This window comes from Quercus robur, chromosome 9 (assembly GCF_932294415.1).
Source record: "Quercus robur chromosome 9, dhQueRobu3.1, whole genome shotgun sequence".
Taxonomy (NCBI): domain Eukaryota; kingdom Viridiplantae; phylum Streptophyta; class Magnoliopsida; order Fagales; family Fagaceae; genus Quercus; species Quercus robur.
Window position 1 is genome coordinate 28,867,842 of NC_065542.1, and position 24,211 is coordinate 28,892,052.

General features: G+C 33.5%; 1 protein-coding gene across 6 annotated transcripts; it reads right to left on the bottom strand.

Moving 5' to 3' along the window:
* Window positions 1-15,542: 15,542 nt before the first annotated feature.
* Window positions 15,543-22,052, bottom strand: LOC126700374 (putative pentatricopeptide repeat-containing protein At1g19290). Of its 6 annotated transcripts, none has more exons than XM_050398494.1 (5): window positions 18,618-22,052; window positions 18,404-18,539; window positions 18,040-18,153; window positions 17,472-17,625; window positions 15,543-16,645 (listed from the first exon to the last, which is right to left on the bottom strand). In XM_050398494.1, the coding sequence occupies exon 1, from the start codon at window positions 21,690-21,692 to the stop codon at window positions 18,795-18,797; it is 2,898 nt and encodes a 965-aa protein (XP_050254451.1). In that variant the 5' UTR covers window positions 21,693-22,052; the 3' UTR covers window positions 15,543-16,645; window positions 17,472-17,625; window positions 18,040-18,153; window positions 18,404-18,539; window positions 18,618-18,794. The 6 variants fall into 6 exon arrangements, with proteins under 6 accessions (XP_050254451.1, XP_050254449.1, XP_050254450.1 ...); XM_050398492.1 differs by having other exon boundaries at window positions 18,040-18,256; XM_050398493.1 differs by having other exon boundaries at window positions 18,296-18,539.
* Between the last annotated feature and the right edge of the window lie 2,159 nt (window positions 22,053-24,211).

Below are 24,211 nucleotides of genomic sequence, written 5' to 3' on the forward strand. Positions count from 1 at the left end.
CAGCTCAGCAATGATCCTGGCTCTCCCAGGGAAAAACTTTTGTCTGTCATTGTTTCACATGGAAAGTAATTAGTGTCACATGGCAAGTAATTTGAAGTAGAATTTATTTTCACAAGTAAGTAGAATTCATTTCCACATTGTTTGTTTGTTTATTCTCTTCAAAGCTGTCATTGGCAGGCCTTATCCATATTATTATTGGCAGCTATGATGATGTTAGGAACCTAATGCACTGTTGTGCTAAGGTTGTGTCTACTATGAGACATTAGCTTAGCTTACTGTCATGCTTAATGCTGGTGCTGTGCTATTGATGCTGCTGATTGGGCTGAGAGGCCAGTGTGTAAGTGCCCTGATTCTGCTTTGCTGCTGTATGCTGTGTTAGTGACTACTGCAGTGAGCTCATGTGTGTGCAGTTTGCTGTGCATGCTGCTTCTGCTGCTCAATGAAGCATGTTAGTACCGTGCCTTGCTAGTGTCCTATAGCAAGTGCATAGTGTTCAAGTGATTTAAGTGTCATGAAACTTCAACTGTTAAGTTTCTGTGATGCCAAGTTACTGTTGCTATATGGTGCTGGAGCCCAATAAAGCATTACTAACAGTCATAATTATAGCCTGGAGCTGTGTTGTAGTATCAGTGGAGCATTGCAGCAGTGTGCAGTTTGGCATTGGTTAAGGTTTGTGTAGTAGGTATTAGATATATGTGTGTGCTAGATGATAGCAAATGGGGGATATTGCTATGTCTATACCTATAACTAATTTGCTAATAGCACATTTAATAATTCATATGAGCATGTGACTAACTACTGAGTTGTTAGTGAGCAGTCAAAAAGCTAGGAGCTTGTTACTAATCAATTGAAAGTTTTTTTTTTTTTTGGTATAATTCAGAAAACTTTCATGGACACAAAGTTACAACTAGCAGACATATCAGCAAACCAGAACAAACAGAGCAACGGCAACACAAAATTGCAGATTCAGCTCAAATAGGCAAATTAACATTCAGAAAGATAAATTGACTAGTACATACAAGTAACAAAAATGGCTTAGAACTTACAAGGTTTCTAAGTTAACCAAATTCCTAAATTCTGGAGGGACTGTTCCAGAAAATTAATTTGCTTCAAGATTCTTAATTAAAAAAAAGTTCCATTCAGATTGCTAGCAAGTCATCTTAAAGTATGCAAACTTAACACATATGAGCAGACTCTTTTGTTCCATGAAAATAAATTCAACAATGATGTGGGAATAAATATTTCCTGCTTTTGAGTTCCAACTTCCAAAGAGGAACCAACCTATAACAGTTTAAGTGACAGAACAAAACAGGTAAAGTAGATAAGTCATAAGTGACACTGACCCAATTACCCATACTTTCTGCTGCATTATGCAACAGGCCAACTACTAGTCCACAACCTGACCTCAATTTCATGTACTAAAATTTCCATTAGAAGCCTTAAGCAATCGAGGAATCAAGCAATAACAGGTCCCTTACTTTTCTTGCCTAGCTCTCTAACTCTTTGGCCTCTCTAAAACCATATCAATTAGTGTAGGATCCTAACACAAGATAATCAAGCTATTATCAGCCCAATGGTGGAGCCTTTTCAGCTTATTAACAGCCAAAACATGACCCTTTTTGTAGCATTCTTTCTTATTACTATATTGTTCCGGTACTAGAATCACCAACAAGTGTTGGTTTTTTGTAATTATCATTCTCTGTCAAAATTGCATATAAAGCAAACTAGAAAGTACTGTTACTGATGAGAAAGTCCCCTTATTACTTGATCAATTACTTAATCAAGCTATTGTCAGCCAATGGTGGAGCTCAAAGAGCTAACCAGCAGCCAAAACATGACCGTTTTTGTTGCATTCTTCCTTATTGCTACATTGTTCCACTACTAGAATCAACTAACTAGTGTTGGGTTTGTGTAATTCTCATTCTCTATAAAAGTTGCATGCAAAAAAGAGACTAGAGTAGTACTGTGAGAAAGGCTTATTATTTATCATCAAGTTTTGACTTTTGAAAAGGGACCGGAGGAGAAAAAGTCCTATAATGGATAGGAAGGGAAATGGGGTCCTCGATGACATAACATTGGCCCCAAGGTTAAGTTTTTATATTTATTGGCCCCCCTTGAAGTAGCCTATATATTATTTTTGGATTAGAAACTTATGAGAATTATAGATTTGTATTTTGAAAATAACTTTTTTTTAATAAATAAATATATATTGACTTTAAGACAAAGGAAGGAAGGGCCAAAACAAAATCATCTCTTGGGCAAGCATGATTTTAGAGAAGAGACATGTTCCTAGTTTTTACCGGTTTTTACAGGAATGATTCTAATACTCAGCTTATTTTAGTTTTTAGTTTTTTTTTTTTTTTGGGTACTATTTATGGGTCTTGCACTTTTTAGCATTATTTATAGGTCCCATTATACTATTAAGTTAACTTTTAACTTTTTTTTTTCTACACTTTTAGCAAAAAAATTTCAGTTTCAACTAAATAAGATGTTTCCAAAAGGACCCTAAGCTGAATCGAAATGGACCCTAAATTCAACCAGTTCAACTGACCAATCTGATTTTAAAATATAGTGTGGGCAAGAGAGGGAGACCCAATCGAGAAGGGAGGAAATATTTAAAAGTTCATCCCACTAAAATAAGCTGAATTTTTTTTTTTTTTTTTTTTATTTGAGAGAACATTGATACCTCAAATTGATTTCGTGTTTTAATGGAAACCACACAAAGATTTTGTGTTTTTTTTTTTTTTTTTGAAAAGGAAAAAACAATAAGGAAAAGATAATAAAAAGTTGAAAATTTGTTAAGAAAGAAGAAAAGATAACATGTCTAACAAATGAAAGTGAACAGAGATGCAAGAGACCCTTTGAAGCCCACATATTGAAATTGAGGAACAAGATGGAGAAAATTCGATACATACTTAAAATGTTATTTTCTAGGTCTAAAAGTGTACAATAACCCATGTCTTTTAAATTTTAAATAATGTGGCATTATACACATTTTTAAATTTATAATAATTGATTTGAAAATGAATTCAAGTTACACCTAGTGTAACTTTGTAACAGTTACACATTTTTTGAACCATTAATTTGTAAAAGATTTAATGGTTAAAAATTAACTAACAATTATGATAGCGAGATAAAGTGAGGAAAAAAAAATTGAAGAAGAAGAAAAAGACAAAGACAACTTCAAATCCACAACAAGCCATTGGACAGGACTGCGCATCCACATAGCCATTATCTCAGACTGGAAGTGACTACTTGGATGGATTATGCATGTCAAATTGTCAATTGCAATTATAGTTGGACATAAACATCCGAGTATTTCTTTTTTACTGCACTTGTCTTTCAAAATACCTTCTTTCCTCTAAATTTCCAGTGGAATGGAAATCCTTATAAAAGACATCTAATTTTATTCAGTGAAATTTGTATAGGAAAACCTTATATCAATTCAGTTGTAAAGGTGTATTGTCTCCCACCCACTCATGTCAAGACTCAATCTAAAAAAGCATATATTGCAAAGCTCTCAGTTTTTCTTTTCATCAAACACATAATAAGAGTCTTCATGGAGGTCCTGGCAAGAGAGAGAGAGAGAGAGAGAGAGAGAGAGAGAGAGAGAGAGAGAGAGAGAGAGAGAGAGAGAGAGAGAGAGAGAGAGAGAGAGAGAGAGAGAGAGAGAGAGAGAGAGAGAAGAAGAAGAAGAAGAAGAAGAAGAAGAAGAAGAAGAAGAAGAGAAGAAGACAATGATGGAGGGTGAAAGACTTTAATGAAAATTTGTTTATTTTTGGAAGAGAATTTAATGACTTAATGAAAATTTGTATATTTAACATGTCACTAGTGTTTTTTTAACTATTAAATCTAATGGAAATCAATGGATTAAAAAAAGTGAAGGGCATTTGAGTTTGCAATTGAGATAGGGATTAACAGAATTGTGCAATTCTCGTCAACACGCTTCAAAGCAACAACCACTCCTTGGCCCAATTTGGTCACATAGCAGAGGATGTAAAGCACCTTGCCTCATGTTTCCAAAGTTGTATTTTTTCACATATGCGTAGGCGTTGTAACAAAGTTGCTCATTCTTTACCAAGGAGAGCGATTTTATGTTATCATTTGTTAGTTTGGATGAAAGATGTTCCACCAAACATTTATGATGTTTTCGAGGCTGATTTAAAGGTCTTCCTTAATAATACACCAAGTCTTTCTTCTCAAAAAGGAAAAAGAAAAAATAAAAGTGTAACTCTTACAAAGTTACACTAAACGTAACTTGAACCTATCTCTTTAATTTGACCGAATCCAAATCTTCTGTCTCACTTTTCCTGCTCCACTTTATACTCCACCAATAAAAATATGCCACGTGTTCACCTAATTAATTAAATACTACTATTAATTAATAACGGTAGTATTAATAATTCAATAATGATAGTATTTAATTAATTAGGTGAACACATGGCATGTTTTTATTGGTGAAGTATAGGATGGAGCAGGAAAAGTGAGACAGAAGATTTGGACTCAATTTGACCCATGTAATATATAAAAGATAGTATCTTACTCTTTGACCAAATTATTCCACTTTCTCCATGAGACATCAAAGAAGCCACATAACCAATAGTGTGGTAGATTGAAAGTGAAAGGGAATAATTAATAAGAGCTTTCCCATCAAGCCTTGTAGAAGTGCTAAAATGCTATTTTTAGCATCTGAAACCACAAAATGCTACTCCATTAAACATGTTATATACTAAAAGATTTACAATCTTGCTACAATGCGCTCTCATTTTTTAAAGCACATTGTAGTAGGCTGCTATCATTTTTTTAATATTTTTCTCTCTGTCTTTAGATTATCATTATCACTCTCACTCTTACTCTCACTCTCGTTCTCTCTCATCTCTCTTTCACAGATTCTCCCTCTAGTGGGTTTGATGGGTCTCTCGATGACTGCAAGTGGGTCTAGGTCCGATGGTGGAGGGTCTAACAGTGGTTGGGGTTGGTTGAGACCGTGGGTTGAGTTGGTTGAGGCCGTAGGTTGAAGATCGGGGTTGAGGTTTAGATCGGGATTGCTGGGGTGGTGGGTTTTGTGGCGGTTTTGTGGTAGGTTTTGGTTGCGGTTTATGCCGTGGGTTTTTTATTTATTTATTATTATTTTTATTTTGGTGGTTGGGGGTTGAGGTTGTGGTTGGTGGTGGTGGATGTGGCTATGGTTAGAGGTGATGAGCTTGAAAAGCTCAGGCCATGGAAGTTTTGAGAGCAAATATTAGAGAGAGGGAGAAGCTTCTCAATTTGTGCTATCAGTTTTTTTTTTTTTTTTTTGGTGGTTGGGGGTTGAGGTTATGGTTGGTGGTGATGGTTGTGGTTGTGGCCGTGGCCAGAGGTGATGAGCTTGAAAAGCTTAAGCCATGGAGGTTTTGAGAGCAAATATCAGAGAGAGGGAGAAGCTTCTAGACCGGGTTGAGAAAGAAGGAGAGACAGTGGGAGAGGGAGAAAAAGGGAGAGTGAGAAATAATTAAAAAAATGAATAAAAAATAAAAAAGAAAGAATATTTAAATGAAGTGTTAAAAAAAATAGAAGTTTTGATGTAAGGGATATTGTAAAGTGATGTGTTATATGTTATAAAGTTGGTTTTTGATATGGTAAATGCTAAATTTTTTAGAAGTTTTGATGAGAATGTTCTAAGACCACTACTCGAATACCACTATGGGGTGATTTTAATAATAACTAATAAGTTGGACTTAGATGAGACCTAGACATACAATCAAGTATAAAATAAAGAGGATACTCAGCTATTCCTTTCCCTAGCTCCTTGCACAAATGACATCCAGAAAGATTCAAAGCAAAAAATCTCATCAAATCAAAGCCCGTTCTTTCACAAAAAGCAGGAATGTGACTTTGTCCCTAGATTTTAAAACTGGAAGGGTGTAATGACTAATAATTTTAAGATTTCATTAGGGGATCTATTGTGACCTATATAGATATGTTTTTAATTTCTTCCGATATCATCAATTTCTTACTGAATGTTAATTTAACAATAATAGCCGTAGTTGCTTCATCATGAATTTACTAAAAGACTGTCTTAATATTATAAGACTACTATAAATAAACACTAAGAATAAAAGCTGTTCACACCTGTGGCCCTACCTAACAAATTCACCATCTTATTCAAATTCTATCACAAAATCACAAAGATAGCAACAATGGGTCAAACCATTATCTTTATGAATTAGATGCAACTTAAATACCATTATGCCTGATGAAGTTTATCTTTAGGAGATCATCATTATGCCTTAAACCTTAAGCTATACCTATTTGATGAAGGAGGTAGTGAGAAGACAGATTAATTATATTTTATTTGATTTTATTTATCAAGAGCAATTTTGTAATTTCATAATATGTTGGAATGAATTGTGCTAAAAGTTTATTAGATCTTCATTTGAGTTTTATTTAAGTTAAGTTATTTAGTTGGGCTTAATAGTAAAAGCCTAAGGAGTCCAAATCTAAGTCTTATTAGGGTTTTAAGAAATCCTAGTTAAACTAAGATTACATACTAGACTTCTATTTAAAGAGTTGTAATGCTTTCTATTGAAATGATGAATGTTTTTAGAATTTAAGAGCTATGAATGCAACCTTCTCCAAGGTGTGATACCAAGGAACCCTAGGTGTAAAACCAAGGAAGTTTAATAGCTTGTTTGGATAGATGGAGAGTAGAGGGGAGTAGAGTAAAAGGAGGAAAAGTAAGTTAAATTACCTTATTTAGATGTTTTTTAAGGGATGAGAGGGAGAGGGATTTGGAGGGATTCTAACTCCTCATTTTTAATTTCCCCAAAATGGAGAGATTTGAAGGGAGCGTAGTGCATATAAATGCTTGACCAAATAAATTACCAAATTTACCCTTACCATGTTAACAAAATTACAAACTATGAAAAGGCTAATTATTCTCCTCCCATTATTTGATTTTAAAAACATCCAAACAAGGTGAAAGATGACCATTCTCCTCTACTTTCCTCCCCACTACCCTCCTCCCCTCTACTCTCCTCTCCTTCCTAACTTCCAAACATAGCATAAGCATGATACCTAGAACTTATCTTTTATTTTATTTACTGTCCACAATAGAACAGGAACAGCCGCCCAAACCTTGATTATTCTCCTTTGTTTCATCCCCAAACCCTACTAAGCCTTACTCCCTTGGAAACCCTATAATCCCTATTATTTTCTAGCTTATTCCCCACAAAAACCTAACACTAATTCTTTAAAACCCAAGCTATTCAGGGTCTGTTTGGATAGAACTTATTTTGCTGAAACTGAAAACTGAAAATTCTGTAGCAAAATAATTTTTAAATATATGAATAGTATTGTGGGACCCATTTTTAATGAAAAATGGCTGAAAAGTGTAATTTGTAGGACCCATGAACAGTACACAAATACACTGTTCACTACTGACTTAGTCAAAAGGTGTGGCTGAAGCAAAAAAAAAAAAAAAAAAAAAAAAAAAAAAAAACTGAAAACGCAAAACGCAGCAGGAAACACAGATCCAAACCGCACCTCAGATTTCCCTCAAGAGTTATAAATTAGGTTTTATTTGTTCCCCTTGTCCTACATCATTATTCCTAAGTTAATTTGATATTCACGACTTTTACATGAGATCAAAAGATTATATACCAATAATCCATGTTTATATATATATAAACATATATACAGAGAGTATATTGATAATAAAATATTTACAGAGAGTATATGCTAGGGAGAACATAGCCCCTAAGAGAAAATTACAATAAAAAAAATCAAGTCAAACTACAGTCAATCAAAATAACATCAACAAATGACCAATTCATTTCAATACTACCACAAACAAAGCAAAAAGCTGCTTTCTAAGCCAGACGTCCCAAGAAGACGGAGGGACACAATGGCAAAGAGCAAGCAGAGAAGTGAGAGAGGAGATTCAAACCACAGACATGGGCACCATAAAATGATGCCAATATGGCTGGGCTATCACTTGAACCCCTTATCATATATTTTGATAAAATTATGAAAAGTCATGGTAGTAGATGCAACAAGTCTTTGAATATGTACTTGTATGCCTCTTGATCCTCTGGTCCTCCGCTTCTTCATCAAATATCTGCAAGATGGTGTGTTAGACCCCTTGTGGTTGCATATAGCCTTTCATCATAGGGTATCTAGAATCAACTAGATAGTATTTCCCCATAAAATAAATAAATATGTCATATAGTACTTTCACATTCACACACAAAAGATATCATTGTAACCAACAATTGACCAACCAATTATGAACTTGGTGGTGGCTTTGTAAAGTTTAATTATGGTTTATAAATTACATAAAAAATGTGTGTTGTTTGCTAACTTTCCCATCTCACCAAGACAAACGAGAATAGAATATTAGCGTCACATGCAACCATCACATTTTGGGTTGTATTGCCCTTTCTTCCACCGCATCAACATGTGTACCATCTAATGGAAGCATAAATAGCCTCCATGTTAATGTGTACAATTTTTTTGGATAGGTAAAGAGTGGGGAGCTAGCTAGTGGGGTTTGAACCACAGTGCCTAGACACTAGAAGAAAAGCTGGAATCACCTGGGTATCCCTCAAAACCTTTTCATGCATTTTATTATCTTATAGATGGCACACTTGGAAATCAATGGAAGCATAAATAGCTTTCATGTTGATGTGTATGGGTAAAGAGTGGGAGGGGGTTGGTGGGGTTTAAACCACAGTGCCCAAGCATCACAAGAAAGGCTAGAACCACCAGGGCATCTCTTGAACCCATTTCATGCTGATGTGTATTTTATTATCTTATAGATAGAAACACCTGTTAAAATATGCATTTTTTTTTATGGTAAGTTGTATACACACCTGATGAATCTTGAACCCACAACTTCAATTGAAGCATAAATAAACCTTCATGTTGATGTGTACAGGGTTTTTTTTTTTTTTTTTGGAGTATGAACCATAGTGCCCAAGCACCACAAGAAAGGATGAAACCACAGGGTTATCCCTCAAACCCCTTTGATGTTGATGTGTATTTTATTACCTTATAGATAGAAACACTTATTCAACTATGCTTTTTTTTTTTTTTATTGGCAAGTTACACACACACCCGATGAATTTTGAACCAACCTAACCCTCCACCTAGAATGTATAAGGGGAGGAGATGCCAATTGAGTTAGGTTGGACCACATTGCCCTAAGTTTCTGTTGTGTTTTAAAGTTGAAAGTGGCGCCAAATGAACCTCATTCTTTAAATGAGTAAAAATTTGCCTATCAGCAACAATAGGCAATCTAGGCACCAACTATAGGAAAAGATGTGTCCTAAACTAGTTTAGATATAATTCTTATAGAATTTTATTAACTTACCAAACTAGTTTTTTGTGAAATTAATCTAACAAAATACAAAACCATCAGGCAGCAAGCTTTGTAAAATTAAGAAAGTATTAAAAAGTTAGAGGAGCGGTGCTTTTTTGCAGAATAATAGAATAACGATTAGGATAAGTGGTAACTTACAAGAAATAAGCCTCTACCGCAATGCGTTTGCAGTGACCTGCATAATTAATACAATGAATGCACAAGAAAATGGTGTTCAATCTCTAATACTTGCATTAGTGACTTATCTCCTAATGACAGTAATCAATGGCTCACTGATCTAAGACAAAAATACAGTGGGTTATGTCCGAATCATTTTAAGAGAGCAAAATCATTCTTAGAATATGTGCTTGAAAATAAGAAGTGCTATATAATTAAAAAAACAATGCATGTGCATATCTAGTGAAACTCATGGCAAAAAATTGCTCAAATTTCATACTTTATAGCCACACAACACACTTAATTCAAAGACCATCTTGCCACTAAACTCTTAAGTCTTAACACAAAATGCACATCTTTCTACCATAATAATGGGATGGAGGGCCAGGTTATGGACTCGAGAACATGACAGTGTGCTGTAACCTACCAATAAATAAATAAAGCAATACCCAATTCGAATTAACAAAGAAAAAAAAAAAAAAAGGTAAATCCAAAAGCAAATAAGAAGGAATTGTAATACTAGATTAAAATACCCAAAACTTGTTCAGATCAATTATGTTATTTCACCAAGAACATAAAATATGAATATAAAAAAATACCCAAAACTTATCATATTTAATTGATCATAGTAAGATTCCTACTATATGGCATTATTTCTACGAACAAGTATAAAAAAATTATTAAAAAAAAAAAAAACCAAAACCAAACTAATTCAAAACCAGGAGTAAATGAATAACATTACTCATTAAATCAATAGCATTGTTTAAATAAAATGATTTTAACCTAAAAAATAAAACATATTTAGAAAACCCAGAATAATAGAATTAGGGTTTAGAAGTAAAAATACCCAACTAAATCAGGAACAAGAAAAAATAATTACCGTAATGTTGTTAAGGTTTCATGGAAAAAATAAACACTTACCGGAACTAGATTTGAGAAATCCTCGGCCTCCGATGTTACAAAAACTACGAGATCGAGAAAGGTAGCAACAGAGAGAGAGAGAGAGAGAGAGGGTTTAGGACAGAAACAAGAACAAGGTTGTGTTTGAAACTTTGAAATTCAAATATAAAAAGTTGGCCAAAATGGCCAAATCGCCATAAAATCCTAAGTATATAGTTAGTAGTTCTAGTAACCAAACTATATTATTTACTAGCATCTCGAGTGTAAGAGACTCGATTTTGGTCTATAAATCGAGTATCAAAGACTCAATTTTCATGGTCTGATGTGGCATTTTTTTCCTACTTGGAAATTGAGTCTCTAAGACTCGATTTATAAACCAAAAAAATTTTAAAAATTTTCAACTCTCAAGTCTCTCGTACAAAGCCAAAATACACAAATTTTTTTTTTAAGAAATCCAAAAACACAACAATTAGATCAAAAGAGAAAGAATCAGATCAAATGAGAGAGGTGAATTGCCCAAAACATATCAGAGAAGAATCCAGAGAAAAAAAAAATCCAGAAACAGAAAGAGAGAAGAACCCAGAACAGAAGAACCTGGATCGGTCGGCCTAGGTCGCGCACGGCACGCGCGGCCTAGCCGTGTGCGACCCAGGCCAGGTCGTAGGCCTGGGTTGCGCACGGCGTGCTCGACCTGGCCTGGGTCGCGCACAGCACACGTGGCCTGGCCATGCGCGACCCAGGCTAGGCAGCGCAATCCGCCGTGCGGCCTAGGTTCTTCTCCATCTGTTTTTTTTTTTTTTTTTTTTTTTTTTTTTTTTTTTTTTCTTCTTCTTCTTCTTCTTCTGGGTTTGGGTTCTTCTAGTGCTGCTTTGACCTTTATAAGGTTTACAAATCGAGTCTTAGAGACTCAATTTTCATGTGACCACGTGGAAAAATATGCCACATCGGAAATTATTAGACCATGAAACCCTGAGACTCGATTTATAGGCCAAAATCGAGTCTTTAAGACTCGAATTATAGGCCAAAATCAAGTCTTTAAGACTCAAAATGCTAGTAAATAATATAGTTTAGTAACTAGAACTACTAACTATATACTTAGGATTTTATGGCCATTTGGCCATTTTAGCCTAAAAAGTTTGTACCGGACTACCGGTTTTTGTTTTTTGTTTTTTGTTTTTAAACCAAGTATTACCGTAATACTTTATCAAAAAAAAAAGTATTACCGTTAATAAATAATATTGTAATTAAGAAAATGAGTATTCCTTTTTCTTTTTCCTTTTTTTTTGCTTGGTTACGTTATTTTATTTTTATTTTTTCTATCCAAAAAAAAAAGTTACTCTTTTTTTTTATCAGACAAGCAACATTATTTTACCAATGTATTAAATAGATAATTTTTTTCTTATCAAAAAAATAAATAGATAATTTTTTATAAAAAATTTATAACTGTACGAATATTTAATTAAAATATTTTTCTCACATTGAAAAAAAAAATTCTATAAAATCTATAAAGTTGATAAAAATATTTTATTGATTTTTTATGTGAAAATATTTTTTCACAAAATATTTTTTTCATTAGTTAATTGCATAATTTTTTAACGAAATTGAAAGAAATGTCTGAATTGAATAAATTGAAAACTTAGAGAATTAATTGTATGAAAACAAAGTTAGAAAAATAAAATGAATTTAAGCTAAACTTAAAGGATAAAATAAATATTTTAGATTAAATTTAAAAAAAGATTGTTTTTTTTTTATTCATGTTTCTTTGTCAAATTCAAATTTAAAGATTTTTTTTTTAAAGAAAATAAGATAGCTCCTAAATTTTAGATAAATTTTAATAAAAAACTTCATTTATTTTTTTTAAAAAATTACTAATGGTTATTTAAAAAAAGAAAAAAGAAAAAAAAGAGAAGTTACTTACAGTTCTGATTTTTGACCAACGAAGGGAGGGTCCAAAGCCACTCTTGGGCAAGAGAGGGAGACCTAATCAGGAAGGAGATGTTTAAGGTTTCATTCCACTTAAAATTTTATTTTCTAGATTTGAAAGTGTAGATGTGTAACACCATTTAAAATTTAAAAAAAAAAATGTGCCACTAAATACAGTTTTAAATTTATAAAATTTGACACATATAATATATAAAAGAAGGTGGTGTTTCAAACTTTGTCCAAAGTGTTTTGCTTTATCTATGAAACACCCAAGAAACCACATTAAGAGCATAGTATTGGTGGTGCAAAAAATTGCAATTTGACATTACAAAAAATTACTTTATCTATTTTACCATCTCACTTTATAAAACAACCAACATTAATAGTTTTATTTTAGCATTTAATACAATAAAATAAAATAATATATCTATTACAATAAACAACAACCACTACCACCACCACCACCACTGATGTAGCCAACTTTTGCTATATTTTGATAGTAAATTTAGCATTTTAGCAAAATTAATGCTCTAACTGATATTGTGGTGGATTGAAAGTATTAAGTAATAACAATACCATTCGAGTACCCCTATGGGGTAATCCTATGGGGTAATCCTAATACTAAAAGTGAATAATAATAACTAATAAGTTAGACTTAAACGAGACCTAGACATATAATCTAGCATAAAAAAAGGAGGATACTGAACTATTCCTTTCCCTAGCTCCTTCTACAAATGACGTCTTCTAGAAAAAAAATCTCATCAAATTATTTTTTTAGTTAATCCCATTATTTTTTTAGTATTTCTTCTTAACTAATTTTACTCAATAGCTTTTTATATATCATCATACTATGTAATAGAGATATATAATAGTAAATTCATGCAAACAACTTTTTCCATTCTCCCATTGTTATTCTTAACTATATAAAGAAGTTTTCATCTCTTTATTTTTTCATTCTCCTAACTAAACACGTATGAGAGAAAACTAAATATTTTTTATCCCTCACTTTATTATCCTTTAAACATGATACATTACCTGATAAATGAGTTTCTATTTCTAATTTCATCCATATTGGGATTCTTTTCATCCAAATAGTTTGCAAAAGATTTAGTTTTCTTAAAGAGTTGAGTTAGATTATCAATGGAAAATACTGGCCTATTTCTATTTCTAAATTATTTGGCAAATCTTGGTAATTGACCCTGAGCTTCTCAACTCCTCTCCCGCGGAGTCCCGCCTCAAGTAACCTATGTCAAAGTCTATCAACATGCTACAACTGTAAGAATTTGCTGAAACACCCCTCAGCCATCACACGAAAGAAATTCTATTGCCGTTAAATGTCTCAATAACAATATAATTTTTTTTTTTTTTTGGAGAATCAATAACAATATAAATTTAACTTAGAAAATGCAAAACAAATTTATTGTCTGAGCTGATTGAGTTTGCAGATTTAGAAATTGGGTTGCTTTTGTTTGATTGAGGTGATCAAATCCAACTTTAGGATTGCATTTGAGAACAAGGATTTAGATTTACAAAATAGAAATCTAGAATGCATAGATTGAATTCCATAAATTTTAAATCCTTTGACTTGAATGTCTTGATCATTTATATGGTTAAAAGTATTTGAAGTTCATTTTCATTGATTTTAGAGCAATGTTACCTACACAAAAAATTTCACAACATCTTTAATAACAATTGAGTTGACTAACATTTATCAGTTTTCATTTGTGCTCACCATTAATATCACTTTTTAACCTACCATAACAATCACCCACTTTTGATTTTAAGCATTCTTACCATAGGTTTAGTTTTGAAAAGGAAAAATAAAAATGAAAACAGATACAAAATTATCAAAGAACAAAGTTGACCCAACAACAAACCAAAATGCTCCAATTTATATTTTTACACTTTCTAGTGAAAACCCCGAGTCATATAAATATATAATCATAAAATGCGAAACGTTAAATCCTGGAAAAAGAGTTTCCCAAAAGGCATTCAATCAAACAAAACATATCCACTCAGCCCACTTTCTAACTTTAATCAGATACCCAAACTACAGTGAGCAAGGTCAAATTAATTTTACCGATGTTATAGGAAAATTTTCGGACCAGCAGTACCGGGTGACAGTTTGATCCAATGACATCAATACAATAAGTTAGCAATAATTAGTGCAAGTTGAAGGAGAATAAATCATCTGAGAACAACAAGAAAAGCGACAGCAACAAAATCATCCACACACACTAACTACGTTTCCCATGTGTGTTAAATATTTTTCTAAATAAATGAAGGGTGACCACATAGCAATCAATAGAAAATGATAAAATTAATCAACCAAAAAGCAACAGGGCACGATAACCAAACAATGTTTCATATGTAGTTACACTTACTCCCACTCCCCTAGTTTAATTAACTTAGATCACTTGTACAAAATATTAATCTTAAAAGAGTTCCTGTGTATCACAGTACACTCAAAACACTTTGAGAGATAGTGCTCAAGAACATCTGGACGATACCGTTTGGAAAGGACTTCAACTTGTTCAGCAAATTAATGACTTGTTTGAATGCTCACCGATGTGTTTGACCATCTGGTCCCATCGCTTTTGCCATACCTCTCTCGACCTATGCTAGCTCAAGCAAATCATCCCAGTCCACATCTTCTATGCAGCAAGCATCCAAGCTGTATATGTGATAGTTTTTTTTATTATTTATTTTTTTATTTTATAGTTCATTAATTTAGATTCTTAATATTTTGCACTCATTAACTCACTTGACACAAAGATTAAAAAACTTAAGTGGATAATTATAATATAGCCCTCACATAAATTTAGACATATGGTGCCAAATTGAATTCAAATTTCAAATTTTAATTGAACTTTCTTTGAGTTTTACCTATTAATATATATAGATAATAATGAAAATAGTAATAATGTAAGATCATTAAGAAAACTGAAATATTTTTTTAATGGCAAGCCCTTCATGGGGGCTTCACCAAGCCAACTGTTAGCTTTAAAAAAACAAATGTAGCAACCTTGGCATGAGGGAAATATTGTGAATCAAAACACAGGTTTCAAATAGGTTGTATTGAATCCCTATTCTTAAAAGTTCACATTAATTACTGCAAAATATACATCCTTTTATGCATGCCCTTTTTTCCCCTAATGAAATCCCATGAAAAGAATTCAGGTTCATCTTACACAGAAGGGAATATAGACAAGCCAATTCACCATAGATCAATCCTATAATCAGATACAATTACTTTGTCTACAATGTATTACTTGCACTTATAAATCATCATTCCAACTGTACTCACACCACAAGAATTTCACACCTAAAAGATATGTATTTGTAAAGTATTTGACTGATTGATCTTCTAAAAATATATGCATGGTGCACTTCCATTTCCAAAGGGGCAAATATTGGCAAAACCAAAACTCATTTAAATCCAACTTTCAGTACTCCCTGATCCAGCAATGGTCTCAGCTTTATCAAGGAATGTGACATCCACTACAGAGCAATGATCCTTGTGACCAGTAAAGATTTCAACCTTGAGAAATAGTGGGCTAAACTATTCTACTCATTAAATCCCCTGCTGGATGAGGTAGAGAGTCATTGTAAGTCATCTCCAAGTCGTCACATTTGCATCCGTAAAAATTGCATTGTGATGTTCTATAAGTCACGGAACAACTTCAATAGCACCAAAGTCAGTTGGCACGCCATCATCCAAGGGAATGAGAGAAGATGCATCAACACTTTCGCCCTCTTCTGTACCCACAAATTTAAGGAAAGAAAAAAAAAAGAGGCAGAAGAGTAAGGCTTTCTATGAATGCTGGATCATGGTCATTCAAGGCAGAGCAGAAAGCAAGATCTAATTGTCTGAGAACCTCACCCAGGGGGTGTTTGAATGATCTCAATTTCCCCTTAAATTTTCTAAGCTACCAAACAAAGCATATCTTTTTTCAAAATGGAAAAAAATCACCAAATTAATTGGATTTGGGGCAAAAGTTAGTTAGGCATCTCAAGATAATGAAAGAAGTATTCCAAAGAAGTCAAATGGGTAGCAGAATAGGTAAGTTGAGGCTTTTGTTAGGTGCTATATGGCTCCTGATAGGTGCCCATTTATAACCCAATTAAATCCTGTAGCATATGGATTTCTTAAATGGGTTGGGACAGGAAAATGGGTTATAGGTAATTCAACTGAAAAGAAAACAAAATATTGACAACTACTAGCTGCCTCGGAATCTATAACTTCTGCCATCATTCAATGTCCGTCAAGATAGTCTTACTTTATTGTGCAGTCTTCTTTGCCACCTGAGACAAGCTCAGCATCTCAGACGTGTCAGTTAACATCTAAACTTGAAATCAAGGCTATTATAGGTTGTTGTAAACAAAGATGACCTTACCTGTCAGAATTCCTTATCACTTACATATATTATATCATATAAATACAATATAATGTTAAGATATGAAAAAAGAGGCAGAAAGAAATGTCAAGAAATCAAGCAAATAGATGAAAATGAACAGTACAACCATAAGAACATGTATGAATAATATAAATTTTTTTTTTAAAAAAAAATTATGAGTTTAATGCCATAATAGGAAAATTAACTGAAAAGAACACTGCTTTTGCATGTTACTTTGCTTAAGAGAAGCCTCATAGTTGATCCATATTCCATAGTCTCCTAAACAGATATCACTAATTAACTAAGTTCATTAAGAAATCGAACAGCAAGAATCCCTAGTTGTTGGAGACCACTGATTCCGGTAGAGCATTAAAAAATTTGACAAGGCTTTATGCTATAAAATAAACAAAGAGGGATTGGCTGACAATCACCACAGGGACTTAATTCATAATCAAGCAGCAGAGATTCATGGGAACCCCTAACCTTAGTTACCAAACAGAACAGACTAGCATTATTAAAATAAATATCAGCAACTTTCGAACCATAATAGCATATCGAATTATAAATATCACTAACACAATTCCAAAATTCTTCAAATTGCAAATGCATTAAATAATGTCAAACAAGTTAACTCATCTCAGTTATAATTTCACACAAAAATTAGCATTCTACATTGACAAGAAACCTAATAAGGTACAAAAACAAAAAAAACAGGCTATTTGAGCTAAAACTACCTCTTCAACTTTAGTTTTTCCTACAACAACCTTGTCCTTGGTCTCCTCAACACCTTTCCTAAGCAATGTGCCAGTGGTAGCAGCCGCGGATATAAGGCGTTCTTGCACGGCCTGCCTCATGGAAGGCTGCTGAAGGAACACCCACCGGCTTGGCCTATAAGATGAGTCAAGTAATAATGATATATTGAGAGGGCTTCTCAAAGCACAAAACAATAACCTGGAATAAGTGTGTAACATGGGCAAAGGAGGACGATTAGAAAAAACAAAAACTTATTCGGATATTTTACTAGAAATTCATTCCCCAAGAACATTAAAGAGAAATCGAACAATCAGAATGTGTATAGGTTTCAAACTTTCTATATCTAACTAGGTGCCAAAATATGGATCTTAAATTGTGTAGTTTGATTGAATAATGCAAACCTATACATATCTCTATATTCCCATGACAAGTTTCTAAGTACACTTCCATAAGAATTCAGATGCATGACGAAAATATTTAGCCTTCAAAAGTTCAAACCATATACAACATTTGCATGGGTCAAATAGTTGCACAACAATTTAAGAGTACCTGATGGAGAAAAAATGCAACCCCAGCTTCATTTTGGACAAGATCTTCAGTAAGGAGCTGCACATATAATACATCCCATTTTCTGTAGATTTCCTGGGTTCCATGTACCGCCACCTTATGATGTTTAAGACATTCAGCATATGTTGTTCTCTTTTTCACTAGAAGGAAACAATTTATGCCAACTAAGAGCTATTGAGCAGGAAAATTGCTAGACAATCTAAACAACATAGAGGACCAGCATGTTAGTCTGCAATACCTTTGCACTAGAGACAGAATGCAAGAATTAGATAACAGGAATTTCTCCTAGAAATAATTGGTTTGGATTTTGACCCATCAGCAATTTGTCTGCAATAATAATGATCACCTTGGTTCCAAATAGAGGACCTCCAAGGAACTACTTCATGAAGCGAAACTTCTGGAATGAAGAAGTGATATGTAGTTTAATGACAAAGAAACTACAGAGGAACATATGCTTTGGGATGACTCTGATTAAATGTGTCCTGCACCAATGAAACCACCTTTACTAGCACAATCTTGCAACAAAGAAGGAAACAGATCCCATTTGCAAAGAAAATTACCTGGGTTTCTAAGAGACTAGAACATAGCCCTCCTTAATATAGAGGTTACAACCTACATCTCCATAATTTGCATGTTAATGCATAAGGATGCACTTGTGAACACAACGCCATAGCAAACTCAAAATCATTTCAATGAAAGAATGTTTCTCACAAAAAGTTCTTAGTTCACAGAGTGCATCAACTCACAGCTTCAGACATGTAGTAATAATTAGGCATTCCTTCAGCATCTAAGCAATCGTCTAAAATAGCTGGCTCAGGAGAAACAATACCAGAAGAGGGACATCTCATCTGAGTCATATTATGAAGCTTGGAGAATTTCTTCATGTCTGTGAGCACACCAGCCTTGATCATTTGATCCAAAAGCTTCGTAGATTCTTCCATATTTCCCAGCTTGCAAAGACCATTGATCAACGCAGAGTAGGTAATAATAGATAGAGCAACCCCTTCTTCTTCCATTCTATCTTTCAATTTAAGGGCTTCACTAGTATTACCAATTTTACAGTACTGATCAATCAAAATATTATAGGTAACTACATTAGGAGTTAACCCCTTTCGGTGAAGTTTATAGAAAAGCCTCAGTGCTCGATCCATATTTCCTGACTCACACAAGCAATTAATAAGAGCATTGTATGTAGTAATGTTTGGAACAATACCCTGCTTCAGCATCTCATCCCGTAAGTTGAAAGCTTCATTCACATTGCCAGTGGCTGAACAGCTATGAATTAGGGTACAATAAGTAAAATTATCAGGACCAAAGCCTCTAAGCAACAGTTCTGACAATAAACTTCTTGCATCATCTACCTTCCCAGACTTGCATAGCCCAAAAATAGCTATATTGTTCATAATTTTGTTGGGTAGAGAAATTTTTTTTGCACTTTCTTCAAATGAATTAGCAATTTTCAATATGTTTAGATGTCTAACGTCATCCTTGAGAAACTTATTAAAACATCTTTCATGCGAAACAATATTAAAATCCACCATCTTCTGCAAAAGCAAACTTGCTTCATCAATCCTACAAAGCCTATACAGGCTGCTCACAATTTTGCTGCAAATGATTACATTGGGCGCAAAACCCTTTTCAATCATCTCAAAGTATGCACTAAAGGCTTTATCCAGCATCCCTTCATTGCACCAACCAGCGATAAAGATGCCATAAGTAACAACATTTGGGGATAATCCTTTAGTCTGCATCTCAGCAAGAAGATCCATTGCTTTACTTAATTTCCTACACTTAAAAACACCACAAATAAGAGAATTATAAATTTCAATGGAAGAAACAATAGCTTCTCTTTCCATTGTCCCTTTAAGTTTTAAAGCTTCTTCAACTTTTCCAACTTTACAATATCCATCAACCAGGGTTCGATATGTTATTCCATCAGGTGAACATCCTAGCTCTTTCATCCTGTCAAAAATCTCCTCTGCTTCAACTAATTTCCCCAATTTACATAATCCATTTACCATTGTATTGTAAGCAACCCTGCTCTTAGTAAATCCCCGTGCTAAAATATCTTTCCACACCACAAAAGCCCTGTCAAAATCCCCCATCTTGAACAGTCCATCAAGAAGAGTACAATAGCCAATGTCGTTTGGATCCACCCCTCTATTCAGCATTAAATGCCAAAGGCGTAGAGCATCATCAAAGGCACCTGCTTGACATAGACCCTTGAGAAGAGTATTGTAAGTTACAACAGTTGGTTCAACTCCTTCATATAGCATCTTGTCACAAAACTTGAAAGCCTTGCTTATATGACCTTCCCTACAGTACCCATCCAAGAGAGTATTATAACTATAAGAATCTGGCTTTAAGTTCCACTCCACCATACGCATTAAAACTCCCTCTGCTTCATGAACCTGACCAAGCTTACAATACCCATTGATTAACGAGTTGCAAATGAATATATTGCTCTTCAAGCCTATCTCCAACATCTCATTCCGAACCCTAATGGCATCATCCATTTTGCCAGCTCGACAATACCCATCTACCAACACTCCATAAGCACGCTCATCCACTACCACCAACCCTTCCTTCTCCTCCTCCTCCTTCATTTCTTGAAACATCTTCTCTGCTTCCTCCATCTTACCTTGCTTGCAATAACCCTTAATCAACATTGTATAAGTCACGACATTCCTCGAAATCCCCTTTTCAGACATCAACCTCAACACCCTTTCCACTCCTTCCACATCCCCAACACCAACATACCCATCAATCAAACAATTGTACGTCACTACATTCGTCTCAAAACCCAAACTCTCCATTTCTTTCAAAAACTCCAAAGCTCTACTCGCTCTCCCCTCCTTACAATAAGCATTCACCATTATCGTGCACGTGAAAACATCCGGCACAATCCCCATCCTAATCATCTGATCATAAACCAATACAGCAGTGTGACTTTCGCCTTTCCTTACCAAACTACTCAACAAACAATTACAAGACCGCAAACTCGGCACGCAACCATACTTAGGCATATTATCAAACACATGGAGTGCATTCTTTATCATACCTTTCTCAGCATAAACTTTCAAAACCATATCGAAAACAACTGGTGAAAACGTGAATTCCCTATAAACCCTAACGAGCTCGTCCCAAACAAAAAGCGCAGTGTAGTTATTCTTACAAAAACCAACCAATTCATTCAAATACGACCTCGTTTCATCGTACATTCGAGCTCTAGACAAAATGTGAACAATCTTACAATAAGATTTAACATTGAGTCTGAACGTTTTTTGCTTAGAGGCCAATTTGAAAAACCCTAAACAAGCGCCAGGGTTTAAACGGAGTTTTCGGAGAACGGAGTCGACGAGTCCGTCGGAGAAGTCGAAGGAGAGGTTGGATATGGCGTCGTGTCGTTGGAGTACGAGGAGGCGGGAGATCCGATCGGTTAATTCGGGCCGGGTTAGCTTGGATTCGATCCGGTGAAGGGGACGGGACACGTGGAGGGATCTGATTGGGTGGAGAGGAGAGGAGAGAGCAGGAGAGGAGTGGAGTACCTGAGCATTGGTGGAGGAGGAGGAGAATGATCCGATGATGTGGGTTTTGGTTTGCAAAGAGAGTTGGTGTTGTGTCCGTACCATCATAATAGGCTTCGAAAATCACTACTCTTGGACTTGAACTTGGTTTGTGTTTTGCATTTTTAGGACTTTAGAGAAGTAGAAGTGTGTGTGTGTGAGTGCGACTGAGAGTCTTACTCTTATCTGAAAGTAGAGAGAGCTGTCTGCTGTGTTCCCCAATAATATAAGACATGCAAAGAAAGAAAGAAAGAAAGAGTACTTGGATTGTATGCAATTTCAAAGTCAAATTTGGAGAGAGAGCTAGGTGAGGCTTTCATATGATGATATATCCTTAGTAGGACAGGACATAAACAACCCAAAAGGGCTTGACGAAAATTCATCAAACCCAGTTGGGAATTGAATGTTTTTTCCGGGTTTTCCTAGTATTCTTTGTCTGCAATGCAATATATATATATATATATATATATATATTTTTTTTTTTTTTTGCTGAATAATGCAATATATATTATTGCATGTGCGGTTTGGTTCTCTAATTAAACTCTAACACAGTAATAACAAAATAGTGAAAAATAGTAATGCTACTCATTCTCTCACATTATATTATTATTATAAATTTAATAAGTAAAAAAAAAAAAAAAAAAGTCAAACCAAATAGACACTATTAATTTAGGTTGATTGACACTCATGAAAAATAAAATAAATAGTTCACTCCATAAGATTTAAAATAATTCTCTCCTTTAATTTGAATTTTGAGATTATTTATATGTGAGTGTCCAATTACAATATTTAATCATGGGCTCATGGCTGTTTTAAATTTATTTATTTGGGAGTTGATGAGAGTTAAAGGAATGCAAAAGGGTATATAAGAGAATCTCTAACAGAATCATTAAATTTTTGTACTGTTTGGAAAATAAACAGTGACTTTCATCTTTATCTACCAACTTTTTCAAATATACTTTCCAATATATTCTCTATCTCATTTAAATATTATTTCTTCATTCATTATTTATTCTTTTTTTAACAATTACACATTTTCCAACATTTTTTTATTCAACACCTAATTATTATAATAAAAAAAAAAGATTTGAAGAATGAACAGTAGCCCATCAGACTTGATAAATTAAGAATGGACAGTGCCCAAATTCTCCAAATTTTAGCTAGACAACCCGGATACAACATTTGTTGGAGATGCTCTAATAAAACTAAAAATATCAATATTAGTAAAAGTAATAATATATATATATATATATATATAAAGACTTATAAATTAAGAATGTGATAAAGAGTATGATTTCAGATGAAATAGAATAGATAAAAATAATTCATGTGACCCACCTCAACTAATTTGTTGAGTATCCATAACCAATAAAAAAAAATAGAATTAAAGCTTTAATATTGTTGTGGTATATAAATTTATTTGCATGAGGATATATATATACCAATGTTTAATGATGTATCTAATGAACTTGCTATGTTTTTTTTTTTTTTTTTTTTTTTTTGAGATAGTTTCAACCTATGATGTCCGCTCCTGATGATAGCTTTTTATTATCAGACCAAGACACCAATCAGTTTTTTATGTAGGCGGGGATTGAACCCCAAATCTCTTATACAACCATCAGAGACTTTACCAGTTGAGTTAACTGGAACCCACATGAACTTGCTATGTTTTAATTGGTAGGAGCATGTTAATTTTTTTATTAAAAAAAACCAATAATGAACTTTGAATGGACTTGCTTTGAAATGAAAAAAAGAAAAGAAAAAAGGGAAGTGTTATTTTCAAATAGACAAATCACAAATTCACACGCAGTTGGTACTAACAAAAGTTTTTATGTTTTGCTAATTTAAGGCTAGGTATTTTCTTCTTTTTTGCTTAAAGGTTAAGACTACGCCATTTACTACTACGCTACTCATCAAGTCAAATTTTGCTACATTTTTTTGTACATTTGCATTTTTTTTTTTTCTTCGTGAGTTTATTATCTATTTTTGTTCTTGAAAATAGCTAAGCGGCCAAAATGGTTTTTTTCCATGCTTTTTGTGGCAGACATTCTCTTTTGAAACAAGAAAAAGTGGCATTAACTTCATAGAGCCAACACGTTTTATGGCTACCCGTTTAGTTTGAATGGTTATTTTTTATTTTATAACTGTTTGAATGGTATCAAAACCACATCGATACATGTCATGCACTCATGCATATTCTTTTATAATTGTTTTGGATGAATATAAATAGGTTGTAACGGTAGTGTAATAAAGAAATAATATTGTAATAAAGAAAATGAGTATTCCTTTTACTTTTTTTTTTTTTTTTTCCTATCCAAAAAAAAAGTTACTTGTTTTTTATCAGACCAAGCAACATTATTTTACCAATGTAATAAATAGATAATTTTTTTCTTATCAAAAAATTAAATAGATAATTTTTTTTTTTAAAAGAGCAATAACTATTTGACTATTTAATTAAAATTTTTTTCATAAATTTTTTTTTTTCAAATTGAAAAAAAATTCTGTAAAATCTATAAAGTTGATAAAAATATTTTATTAATTTTTTACGTGAAGATATTTTTTTCAAAAAAAATTTTTTTTTTCATTAA

Bases quoted from the DNA above. Each gene is read 5' to 3' on its own strand.
- LOC126700374 (XM_050398494.1), bottom strand. From the start codon at position 21,692: ATGATGGTACGGACACAACACCAACTCTCTTTGCAAACCAAAACCCAC.